This window comes from Trachurus japonicus, chromosome 14 (assembly GCF_045865225.1).
Source record: "Trachurus japonicus isolate A0001 chromosome 14, Traja_1.0".
Lineage (NCBI taxonomy): Eukaryota > Metazoa > Chordata > Actinopteri > Carangiformes > Carangidae > Trachurus > Trachurus japonicus.
In genome coordinates, this window is record NC_140920.1 from 31,456,434 (window position 1) to 31,470,151 (window position 13,718).

Below are 13,718 nucleotides of genomic sequence, written 5' to 3' on the forward strand. Positions count from 1 at the left end.
TGGACAGTTGGTGAAAAACATGACAGACAAGTGATTTTTTTCGTGATATGTATTAGGTAAATAAAGTATTTTTTTGCATTAAGAATTCTTCTTTTCATTACTGAATCACGTAAAAAAAAAGTTTTTTCATCAGTTGACAGTGCAAGTAAACAGAGACATCAGTGTACAGTATTGATATAAATAAGACAATTTGCATTTAACATAGAAAAAAAAAATCCTTACTGAAACATCAGCTTCAAGGCATGTTCATAAGAAAATAAATTTACAGTACAATTAGTGAACAGTATATAGAAACATTAATTAATATAGCAATAAGACAATTTTCATTTAGCATAGAAAGAAAATAATATTCCTTACTGAACCATAAGCTTCAAGGCATGTTAACAAGAAAATAAATTAACAGTATAGTTACATAGACACATGGCAATAAATAGTTAAGCTATGGTTTTTACGTTCTAGTGTAGTCATGTTCATGAAGTTGTTCCTGAACGTGAATGGGTGCGGACACATGAGCAGCGATCCTCGCCCGCAGCAGGTTGCCATTTGTCTCCTGTCCAGGATCTGCTGCTGGTGGTAGTGGTGGTGGTGGGGGGGCATCATCAGCTGGCTCTGGTTCCAGTACATCACCATGAGTCAGACACACATTGTGCAAGAAAGCACAGGCAGTGACCACCTCTGTGCAAAAGCCAACTTTCACCTCCAAGGCTTTGAACAGCGTTGCCCTCCAGCGTGCTTTCATCATGCCAAATGCTCTTTCCACAATGGAACGAGCACGTGAATGACAGTGATTGAACCGCTCTTCGACCCTTCCCTGAAGTGGGTGTTTGAAGGGTGTGATGATTGTTATGGGAGACTGTATGCATGGATATCCTCCATCACCGAGGAGAACAAAACCAGGTGGGGGGTACTCAGCATTCACATACAGTGGGCTGTTCTTCAGTACACGGGTGTCATGAACCGAACCGGGGAAACCAACAAAGATATTAAGAAAGCGTCCACTGGAGTCACAGACAGCTTGCATTTGTATAGAGTAGAACTGCTTGTAGTTAAAGTAGTCTTCCTTGCCATGATTGGGTGGTTTGATGCGTATGTGACATCCGTCAATTGCTCCTACAGCCTTCTCAAATGCAGCATGGCGAGCTAAGCGTCCAAATCTCTGGCCAGTTTCCTCAAGTTCATCATGATTTGGATAATGAATTACTTTTTCTGTAATGTCCATGATTTTCCTGGCGATTCTATGTACAACACGGCATACGGTGGACTTTGGCACAGAGAAAGCTCGGGAGGTGACTCTGTAGGACAGTCCGTGGGCAATCCAATACACAAATATAAGAACCTCTAAATGATATCCCCAGCCATGGTCCTGGTCCCTGCGGAGAACATCCATTAGGCCCCTCATGGATCTTCTGGATAAGCGGTAGTCAGGTCGGAGGTCTCTCTCTACATCAAAGTAAACCTGAAGCACAGGCATGGTGCGATTCAGCCTGGCATATCTGATCATTCTTCCAACCTTAAAAATACAAAAAACAAATTAAAAAACAGTTTTTAAAACACAGATTACAAGTATTTCTTCATTTAATTGCTCAAAATATTACAGATAAGATAAGATATAGCTACTTTATTTAACCTTGAAGGGAAAACATAATAATAATAAATAATTAATAAATAAAATAAAAATAATTTGTCTGGCAGCTCAACTCATCTATCATTTGCAGTGTAAAATGAGGAATTAATTATTTTTGGTTTTAGGCAAGGCAAGACAAGGCTAGTAGCTAGGCTATATACTGTTTGTCTCAAAGGGCTTCACACAGCATCATAACAACATCCTCTGCGTTTGGCCCTCACAATCAATCATTTCATGAAAGGAAAACACCCAGTAGAGTTCACATCATCATTTTATAATTTGAATAATATCACAGTATAACGTACCCACACTCTTTTTCAATAGGAATAACGTTAACATAATAAAAAAAAAATATAGTGTCTAACGTTATCCAGCCGTTAATAAAAGCGCTGGCAACATGGACCGCAGTGAAAACAAATATGAGTTGAATAATGAAACAATGTATCATTCATTTTCTCAGGACTACACCCTTTTATGACCCAGTAGCTACAGTTCACATTACTTAATAATTTGAGTAATATCTCAATATATCCTCGCCAAACTCCGTGTCAACAGGTTATAACGTTAACAGATTTTTTTTTTAAAAATAGCGCTGGTCACATTAACAGTTAACTTTAAAAGGTAGGATACAATAAAGTTAATGTACCTGTTGATCAGGCATCAGCATCAACAGCTGGGTGAGGTGAAGATATCTTCTTCTCCTGCGACTCCTAATTCTCCTTAATAGCTCTTGGTGATGTCGCATCACCACCAAGCACTCAGCGAGCAGCGCCACTGCAGCCTCCATGTCTCACAATGAACCAACACAGAAATGACGTAACACGTGACGTGTCAGAAGCGTCCCAATTCCGCTGTTAATTGAATCGGTCCCTTGCGCACTTACACCCCTAAGTGCGCTTTCCAGAAATGCACACTTCAAGGAAGACCTTAGGGCGGAAGTGCGGATATTGGGACAGGGCCTCTAATGGTTGTTTATTGCACAGAATGTTCGTGTCAGAGTGGGTGACATCATCAGTTAGAGTGGGCAAAAGCCAGGAAAAACTCCAGATTTTTTCTCTTTCCACACTCGGCCCGGCCACAATTTACACTCTACACACATAATTTTTTCAGAAAATTGTAGTTCTGTCTGTCTGTTCTGTCTCTAACCATGTGCTCAAAATATCAGAGAGACTTACAGAATTTACAGAATCAGCCTCTAAGTGCGGCCACGTCTGTCTCTGCTTCTCATTGACTCCAATACAAAGATTTTCTGAGAAGCAGAACGAACCGATGTTTTAAAACTGCCAGCGTCTCCAAAATATTTACTGTAGAAACACCAAATTGTACCAAATTTTTCAGGAAGTCCTTAGAGCAACGTTGATCTGTGTTTTGTTCTGATAGGAGTTACCGTTTTTGTCACGTTAAGCCTTTTGCGAGACCAGTGCTCTTTTTCTCCACGTTTCTGTCTGTCTCAGCCTAGGGGGCCCCTATCGTCATTGGCAACCACCTCAAGTTGCCGTGGTCACGTCTGATTCTCAGGCCAGAGCTCGTTGACCTTAAGATCGTGGGTTTGATTCCCATGTTGACAGAGATGGCAAAACCGGCAGTAGCTCCCGTGGCCCTCTCAAAATTTCCCAAAGAAATGTTCTAGTTTCTTTCTATGACTCTGATTGTAACTGTAATACTGTTTAATTATCTATTTATTATATTTTTGGCTACATTTGTTAATTATTGGATACTTGTTTCTTTCTATGACTTTGAAATCATGAAGAGCTCTAATGGATTTAATGGAAAATTGAATTAAAGGGTAGGCATCTATAAGCTAGATAGCTTCAGCCTACACCTTTTCGATCTATTTATGAACTAGTTGAACGAATGATGGTTTCATGGAAGGTTGACTGACTGTGATTGATGCTAAACTGTAAATAATACTGTGTAAAAGATCAAATAAACTACTACTGCCACTACTAGAGTCATGCGCGCTAACCACTTGGCCAAAGGGACATCCCTTGGCCAAGTAGCCAGGGCGCATGATCAATTGGTGGCATAGTGACAGGACCCTCAAGACCCTCAACTGTCACACGTGCTTCCACGTCGAGTCAACATCAGGGTAACAACATCGGAAAAAGTCACTTTTGACCAAAAAAAAGAGAGAGAGAGAGACCTGCCGTGCCGTGTAAAAAAAAACAACAACAAAAAAGTGTCACGTGTCCTGTATCTGGCCCTTCAAAATAAAAGCCATATAGTCTTTCATATAGGCTACAGTTCAGTCATATTGATTTTGACTTAAATTTGACAAGGTACAGCTCCAAATGTTTGTTTGGGTTTTTTTCTTGCAACCAATCGACCAATGAGATTTTGGTCGGCTAATGTTTTTTTGGTCGACCAGTGCTTGGTCGACTATTTTGCTACCAAAATCTCTTCTTTTTTTAAGCTTAAAAAATTTGAATTGAATCGAATCGTGTATCGAACCGTGGGTCAGAAATCGAGATACGAATCGAATTTTGACTTTGGTGTATCGTTACAGGCCTAATGTATTATACTGTGGACTTTTGCACACAGCTTTCCTTGTCTCCCCCTGTTCCCCTCCCCTCTCCTACAATTAACAAACCATTGGTCCAAAGCCAGCTGAGCTGAGCATTTAGAGGATGATGCACACCTGAGGTCAGGCTGATTCCCTTCCCTTTCTGTTGTACTTTGTAGTTTGGCCTTGGTGTCTCGCACTCTCTCTGTGTTTCCGCAGATCCACCGGAGCTCCATCTCTCTGCACCAGCCGCCGCCTGCATCGCCCCCCCTCCCACCCTTTCCCCTGCTGCTAGACCGGCCTCCCCTCCCTTTCCATGGACCAATCTGCCACCCAGTCCCCCCATTGAGCTGGCCAGCTCTCCCTGCCTCCCCCACCCCCACCCCCCCTCTCACCAGAGGCTGCCTTCATCAACTCCTGCTAACATTTCCATATTTCGCACATTCTGTGACATAAACTGTAAACTGTTTTCTTGTCTGTAACAACATCTATTGCACGTCTGTCCGTCCTGGGTGAGGGATCCCTCCTCTGTTGCTCATCCTGAGGTTTCTCCGATTTTTCCCTGTTAAAAGGGTTTTCCATGGAGTTTTTCCTCAGTCGATGTGAGGGTCTAAGGACAGAGGATGTTGCTACGATGCCATGTAAAGCCCTTTGAGACAAACTGTTTGTAAAAAAGCCCTGCCCTGCCCTGCCCTGCCCTGCCCTGCCCTGCCCTGCCCTGCCCTGCCCTGCCCTGCCCTGCCCTGTCCTGCCCAGCCCAGCCCCGAAGGGGGGTTCCCCCTTTAAAGCAGAAGTAAGCGGAATGTTTGTGTTAATATAAGTCTTAAATAGTTATGTCTTCCCACAGCAATCACTTATATAGTGTTTGGTCTGAAACACGGGTCAGTCACTCTGCTCTGCTGTAAGCCGAGGAGAAAACTTTCTTTGTATCCTACAAGATTTATCCAATGAGGAGAGAGAACGGCATAAAGGGGCGGTCCTCTCTGTGTGTGCAGCCAAGGGATGCGTGTGCATGTGGTGACGTAATGACGAGGGTGGGGACTGCTAACTCCATCGGCTGACAAGAAGTTAGCCAAAATGACCGGATCGCTTACTTCTGCTTTAATGACAATAAGTGAAGTAGAGGTAAGATCTTAAGCCCGAGCCCGAGCCCGAGCCCGACCCGACCCGTATAAAATGTCAATCATTACGTTCGGGTCGGGTCGGGCCGGGCTTCTCTCTCGCTGACTTTTTTTTTTTTTTTTTTTTTTAATATATGTTTATAGAAATGTATAAACGATGTGTGGAGATACTAAACTGAGGAATACTTGTTATAAAATAAATAATTAGGGAAAAAAAAAACAGAGAGGGCGCTGTAAGGTAATTGCTATTTAACTAAACAGGACAGGATGCTGAACTTCGTCAGATGGAGTTAGAACGGGCAGACAGAGAGAGGAGGGACAGGGAAGTGAGAAGCTGAAGTTAGACCACAGCTGTGACAGACAGGGTGACCGGGTGATGATCACTAATGCAGCGCAGTCCGTGGTGGAAGATCAGCCCGACAAATACACACACACGTAGGCTACTATCAGACAATCAGCGATTGAGGACGATTATTTTTTTTCTTGCCGTTACAGTATAAAATAGCGAGCCTACACGAGCCACGTCCACTGTGCTCTGGCTCAGCTCAGCTGACCTGATAGGCTGAACTTTTAAAGTGCAGGCCAGAGAGAGAACTAGTGAGGCTCCTCTGACAGCTGCAGGTGAGCCGCAGGTGAACTACACGTCAGCTGGCTGGAGAGCGCCGCTCTCTCTCTCTCTCTCTCTCTCTCTCTCTCTCTCTCTGCAGCACCGGCCTTGGAGGTGATGCGCGCTGTCTGTCTGTGTGTTTGTCGGTCTGATCTTCCACATGGACTCTGCTATAGGAACCAACATCAGGAACCAATGTCAATTTGATGTTTACAATCAAGCAATTATAGAGCAGCACAAATCTCAGCGGCATCGCAGGGTAATCGTGGTGGAGCGCAATCGTAGAACGACGTGCAATTAGTGGGTCTGAGACTGATCTGAGACGTAGGACTGAAGAGGGACGCTCGTGCAGTTTGAGATGTGAACAGACGAATAGTCTTGCAGTGTAAGCCCAAGATCTTAAACCCAAGTCTGTCTATTATCCACCCCGTCATTGCTCTTCTTTGTCTCTCTGCGCGCTCTCTCTCTCTCTCTCTCTCCCCGTCTCTCTCTCTGCGCTCTCTCTCTCTCCCTCTCCCCGTCTCTCTCTCTGCGCTCTCTCTCTCTCTCTCTCTCTCTCTCTCTCTCTCTCTCTCTTAAAGTGCCGCGCTAGATTAAGGACGTACTCTGAGTCCTCACAAATAAAATATGAAATTTCGGGTTTGGTTCGGGCTCGGGCCTGCAAATCAAGTTAATTGCTTGGGTTCGGGTCGGGTCGGGCTTTAATCCCACGAGCCTGGGTCGGGTCGGGCTGGATTTTTTAGGCCCGATCTTACCTCTAAAGTGAAGGGAAGTACACAACTGTGTCTATGGTCTGCGCGTGTGTGTGGCTACTGTTGGTGCCGAGCCATCTGTGATTGACTGTCTCTTTCAGCCATGACGGAGTGTTCCTGGAGAAGGACGAGCCGGAGAGAAGCGGCAGACTGAAACTGCATAAAGACAGGCCCACAACGAGAGATTATTGGGAGGATCTAAGCGGACGCCGCCACCCTCTCCTCGAGACGGACTGTGTATCCTGAGGGACTTCCTGGACTGTTTCGTGGGATTCTGAGACATTGGGCATGTCTTCATGCTGTATAGATGCCGTGTACAGTTATATAAATATCTATTTTTCTTTTATAAAGAAGCATTTTATGGAGCTAATTTATTCCCTCATTCTGGGAAGACGTACTGGTGTGGGCGGAGTTGTTGTGTTTTGTTTAGTTTCTGTCTGTTTGTGTGTTACCTGCCAAGGGACTACGGATGCAAATTAGCAAGTTGCTAACTCTGACACATTTACATTTGTGCACACGTACGAATGTTCATTATGTGTATGTGTATTGTCCCTTTTAAATAAATAAAAAAAAAATATATATATATATATATATATATATATATATATATATATAAATTCTGCAGTACTGTTTTTAATCATTGATCAATAGGCCTTGTATTTTGAACAATTGCTTGATTTTATATTTAAAACCCACCCTGCTGCCTATCAGTAATAAACTACGTGTTTTTGTAATACAGCCTCTTGTATCTGTGTTGGTGTGGCCCGGGGATCTGGTTTTAAGCGTGACTTCAGTGTGACATATTCATCACAGTCAAGCGCTACTCACGCTCTTAGTTCTTTTGTTTTTCCCTGCTCCTTCATTCTTCCTGCACTGATGCCGACAAGGACAAACACACCACAGCGAAGAAAGCACGTTAAGGTTAATAACTAGATAAAGGGTAATTAAAACTTTATTTCGTTTTGAGTTATTGATTCCGGAAGGTATCCCGTGAGGAGGTTTTTGGGTTGCCAGAAATCACCATGTTATTGTGTTTTTGTCGAGAGAAAACTCTGGTGAGTAACCATTAGTGCTTAGCATAGTAGTGCTTAGCATTGATGCCGACCACGGCTAAGTAGTGATGGCCAGATGAAGCCTCATGAAGCCTTTGAAGCTTTCCATCCAAATGGTTTAAACAAAGGTTCATTTCTCGAGGTTTCATGTGCACACAAACCCCCCCTGCTGGTCAAAACCTTTATTATCATTTTAACTTTTTGTGATGCTTCCTGGCTGTCTTGCAACAGTGTCAGAATTGGAATTATCACTGTCAAGAATGGAAATAAATGAATGGAAATTGTCTTTCTTTAATTTTATCTATTGTTTTGATTAATGGGCAATGGTAATGTAGGTCTATATCAAAAAACCTGTCAGTAATATTTCTGTTATATATTTAGTTGAGCTTAACAATAGGAGTTGAGGGTGGGCCACTAGGGGGAGCTCTAGACATAGGTCAAGGGTTAACTGCATAGTTTTGTTTAGTTGTTGTGCAGTACTCATGAGAAGCGAACCTGTTTTTCCTTGGCTGTTTTCCTGAAGTGATATTAAAGCTCATTCATTCTCCAGTCAACTCGTGTTTATAGAAAGAGAAGACTTATTCATTTTTGTCAATGTTTAAATAATTCCAATAGGACATGAGATATTTATTTAATATATTGTTTTATCAATTAATACATCCAATTGTTTGACAAACATTATATGGACAATTATAGGCCTGTATCCCTACTTCCTCAATTTTCAAAAATATTAGAGACACTGTTTATCTCAACTTTGAATATTGGTTATTACCTTTACTGTTTTCATACCATTTGGGAAAACACCATGTTGAAATGATTGGTTACATATCTATCTATCTATCTATCTATCTATCTATCTATCTATCTATCTATCTATCTATCTATCTATCTATCTATCTATCTATCTATACACATATACACATACATATATATACACACTATTACTAGTAATATATACATATTATTTTAATATTATTTTTAATGTCCTCTAATATTTTATTATAATAAGTCACTTCTAAATAGGTCAATTTATTTTTAGACTGTTTAAATATAATACATATAAAAATAAAATAACATAAGAAACATTTCATATATAAATAATTATAGTGCACTAAAAGGCATGAATATTCACCAATGAGAATGAGTTGTAATGTAATTTTGTGAACTTTCTTTTGTGTGGACAACTTTCACTGAAACAAATGGTTTGAATATCTAATTTTCACAGTTGTGGAAATCTTCCTCAGCTCTCTGATCTAACAATGCATCATTTGAAAAGCATCAATACAGCTTTATTTTGAAACATGGCCATAATTCTGTGTCTGATCTCTTTGATCTGCAGCCCGTAAATCACAACATTCAGAGTGGGAAGAATCACTTCGCCAAGAATGGCCGCCACTTTCCTGTGGTCTGTCAACTGAGGGAAACGGTGCATTATGATGATGATGAAGGCTGACACAATCAGGAGGATGTACACGGTCAAGTGTGTGGCACAGGTCTGCAGCGCTTTTCTGTTCAGCGCCTTGTTTTTACTGCGCAGACACACGGCGGCAATCTTCAAGTAGGTGAGCGTGACGCTGCCAATGGAGGAGCCCAGCAGCACCACGGTGTAGCCGAGGCCGTAGATCTGGTTGATGAGGACGCTCTCACAGGAGAGCTTGAACAAGGAAGCATTGTCACAGAATGGGTTGGATATGACCGACCTGCAGCGGGACAGGCGGATAGTGAGGCCCAACAGGATCGACACCATGACAAAAGCCACAATCCAGGCAGCAAGCGACAGGTTCAGCACCATCCTGTTGGTCATGATGGTGGCATAACGCAGTGGGTTGCAGATTGCCACATATCGGTCAAAGGCCATGATCATAAGCACAGTGTAGGAAGTGCTTCCATAGAGGTGATTACAGAAGGCCTGAGTGACACAGCTGATGTAGTGGATGTACCGCTCCGAGCTTGACGACAGCAAATCTTTGAGGACGTGAGGGATAATTATTGTGGCTCCAAATGCATCATTAATACTCATGTTGCAGTACAGCAGGTACATGGGCTGGTGGAGGGTCCTGCTGCTGAAGATCAGGACCACCAGGCCCAGGTTGGACACCATGATGAAGGTGTACATGAACAGGAGGAGGATGAATGCAGGGCTGGAGGACTGAGGGGTTACCTTTAACCCCTCCAAAATTAAAATATCTGTAATGAAAGTCTGATTTTCCATAATTAAACTGTAATGAACAGTGATGATGAGAGCTGCTAGGACCTGTTACACAGCTCTAGTTACACACAAGCAACAACATTATTTCATGATGCCACAAATCAGAAACAACTTGACAACAGTCAGAATTATGTTGGCTGATTATAACTTCTCATTGTTTCATTTAAAGATTTTAAAAGGACATCACCGAGTTATTTTGTCACAGTTGTTTTTCAGCATAATTAAGAAGAGGAACTTAAATAGAAGCTGTTAAACATTTACACATAGTGATCAGTCTTATAGTCTGGTTTCTGAAAAAAGCTTAGACATCAGTCACATTCACATGATCACAGGGTATGACTAAGCTTTGTTTGTGACCATCACTTTGTGCAGCACAGGCCGCACTCCACCCCAGACAAGACATGAAGCAGCACAGTCTTTTATTTAGTTCCTCTGTGGCTGTGAGCTGCAGTGTCTCATGCTGGCAGGTCAAATTTTGCTTAGCAACCTGTTGCCCAGCATCTTACATGGGTCTCTCTTACAGGTTCAATCATAATTTGCCAATGTCTATACACACCGGTTACATGCTGTCATTCCGACATCCCACCAACTGGCCATCCCACCATTTAGACATATTGCTATTCCGACATGCCATCGTCCCACCATTCCAACAAGGCTTTCAATATAAGGAAATCTGCATGTCAACAGGTGACCCCCTCCTACTTATCTGGACTCTCTACTTCCGGACTCTATCTGGCCTGTCGAGCCTCTACCTGGTCTTTTTACTAAACTTAACCAACTCCTTTCATCATTGCCTAAGCCCAACCAGTGCAAAATATTTTGGGGACTGGGCAAATCTGTCCCACTTGCTCCGCTCGAGTGCAGCTGAACCCGTATTCCTCCACACAGGCAGGCTCCATGTTGCATTGTATCACTCCGCCTACCAGCTGTTTAGATCAACGGCGTGTGGGAGAGGCAGAGTGATACAGTGCATCAAAGAGCCTGTCTGTGTGGAGGAATACCATTACTAACTCTGTTACTTTTTGGGGAAAGTAACTAGTAACTATAACTAATTACTTTTTCAAAGTAACGTGCCCAGCACTGATTCACACATTATGTCACAGCATTATTTCTTGTAAATTCTCAAATAAAAGTTGAGTCTCGAATATACATGGGGTCTATTTCTATTTTAAATGGTCGATGAGCCGATAGACAAATGAATTTCCCTTTGTGGATTAATAAAGTAATTCGTATTCGTATTCATATTCGTATTTTCTGTGCAGTTCTTGTATGTACTGTACAAAGCCCAATAGATTGCCCATTTAAGCAGTTTCGAAGTTGCTTCATTCGTGCATACAGTAGTTAGATGGCGCTTAAAATGGGCTTAATACACATCATTTGATCGCTTAGATTCTCCACAATTCAGTTGTTCAGTTAAGTGTAAAGAAACAAACTGGTCCTTTCTGAAGACTCTTCAGTTTAGTACAAATAGTATTCCATTTATTTAGAAGTTTAATCACCATCGACTAAACTTCTTCTAAATAAATACGTGTTCCAGCTCTTTCCATGGGTCAGTCATTTTGAATGGTACAGCGCAAGTGTTGTTAAATTTACTTCAGAAGTAATATTATTACCTTTTAATACAATCAATTTGATAGTATTTTCCCATCTTTGCTGAGCAAAATATAGACGCCTCAAAATATTGTCTCAAATATAAGCATGTTTAGTTGACAGAAACACAATGGCTGTGATTTATATATATTGTTGTCATCTTCCTGTGGTCTGAAGGAACTGAGGGAAACAGTGCAGGATGACAATTTGCATGTGGTGTTAACACATGCACACTTACATTCTAAAGTTTTGTTTGTGACACTCAATATTACAGCATTGATTCATTTCTCAAAAGTCTATGGAATCCATTTATCCATTTAGCCACTCAACTTTTCCATTTACATTTATGGAAGTCCAGGACGACCATTAATAAAACATATTTGAGGGGGTGTGATCATTTTTCAAGTTTTCCAGAGATATTCAGTCCTGAAATACTCTCCTTGTTTCGGCATTGATTCATTACTGTGGCTCCACATGGTGCTGGAACCAAAGAAAAAGAAAAAACTGGGGCCTGAGAAATGCAGAGGAGTGTGGTGACACAGGGGAACGGAATATGAAGAAACCAATTATTTATATCAGCAACTCGTTGTACTGTGCTGAACAAAGAAATTATTATTAATTAATTATTATATAACGTCTATTACCCATGATTGAACACTTCAAGGAGAAAAATCTGCATTTTTCAACAATAAAACCACAAAGAGCTTAAGTTTATAAACTTTTATGTCAAATTGAAAAAAGGCTGCTACACTGACTGTCATTAATATTTACAGCCTGACAAGTCATTGTGATGTCTTTTCAAAGAACTCACTCCATAGGTCTAAATATAACATAATATATCAAAATATATGTGTGCAAAGGATTTTAAGAGTTTGATCGTGAATTGTTTCATTTCTGTTGAATTGCTTTGCTGCAGTGGAACAAGGCAACAATTCTCTGCTTGATCTCTTTGATCTGCAGCCCATAGATCACAGCATTCAGAGCTGGAAGAACCACGACACGCTGAATGGCCACCATCTTCTTTTGGTCTGTTAGCTGAGGGAAACGGTGCATAATAACAATAATAAAACCCGAACCCAGCAGCAGGACATACACAGTCAGGTGTGTGGCAAAGGTCTGCAGCGCTTTCCTGTTCAGCGCCTTGTTTTTACTGCCCAGACACACGGTAGCGATCTTCAGGTAGGTGAGCGTGACACTGCCGATGGAGAATCCCAGCAGCACTGCAGTGTAGCCGAGGCCGTAGATCTGGTTGATGAGGAGGCTCTCACAGGAGAGCTTGAACAACGAGGCATTGTCACAGAATGGGTTGGTTATGACCGACCTGCAGCGGGACAGGCGGATAGTGAGGCCCAACAGGATGGACACCAGCACCAGGATGGTTCCCCAGGCAGCAAGCGAGAGGTTCACCACCATCCTTTTGGTCATGATGGTGTTGTAACACAGTGGACTGCAGATGGCCACGTAGCGGTCAAAGGCCATGATCATTAGTACAGTGTGGGAAGCACCTACATACATGTGACTCAAGAAAGCCTGAGTCACACAGCTGTTGTAGTGGATGTACAGATGTTTCGAGTGGGTAGAAAGTAACAGATCTCTGAGCAAACTAGGGATAATTACTGTGGCTCCGAACAAATCATTTATATTCAGGTTGCAGAGCAGCAGGTACATTGGCTGGTGAAGGCTCCTGTTGCTGAGGGTCAGGACCACCAGACAGACGTTGGATGTTATGGTGAAGGTGTAGATGAGGAGGATGAGGATGAAGGTCGGAAAGAAGAACTGGGAAGAGACCTTTAATCCCTCTATGAGCAGCATGTCATCTCTGATAGTCTGGTTTCCCATATCTGTATAAAACTGCATACATGCAATGGATTAGGAAAAGATACAGCTGCAAACATCTGTGATATTGTGAAAAAACTAAATGTCCAACAGGTGTGACGGACCTATGATAAATACAATATAGTTTGTCACATACTGTATCAGTGTCCCCAGTTATTTACATACAGTGAAATACAGGTTTATGCTCCTGTAAAATAAGAGCTCCATATCACACATGCACAAAGATTTGATTAAATGGGAGCAGGCTTTAACCTGCGAACTGTGTGATATGATGGGGTAAAGAAAGTGTAATATTAAGTATAATTACACAGAGAACCAAATCAAAAAAACAAAATCACATGAACTCAAACACATTTTCCAGCTGCCGATGGTGTGTGCGTGCGTGCGTGCGTGCGTGCGTGTGCTTCAGAATTACCTAGTGCAA

General features: G+C 42.0%; 2 protein-coding genes across 2 annotated transcripts; both read right to left on the reverse strand.

The window, feature by feature from the left end:
• Positions 1–8,923: 8,923 nt before the first annotated feature.
• Positions 8,924–9,871, reverse strand: LOC146975071 (olfactory receptor 52N5-like). The gene has a single exon (XM_085796929.1). It carries the CDS (start codon positions 9,869–9,871, stop codon positions 8,924–8,926), a length of 948 nt encoding a protein of 315 aa, XP_085653055.1.
• A 2,475-nt stretch (positions 9,872–12,346) lies between these two features.
• LOC146975072 (olfactory receptor 1500-like) lies at positions 12,347–13,315 on the reverse strand. The gene has a single exon (XM_085796930.1). The coding sequence runs from the start codon at positions 13,313–13,315 to the stop codon at positions 12,347–12,349; it is 969 nt and encodes a 322-aa protein (XP_085653056.1).
• Positions 13,316–13,718: the final 403 nt, after the last annotated feature.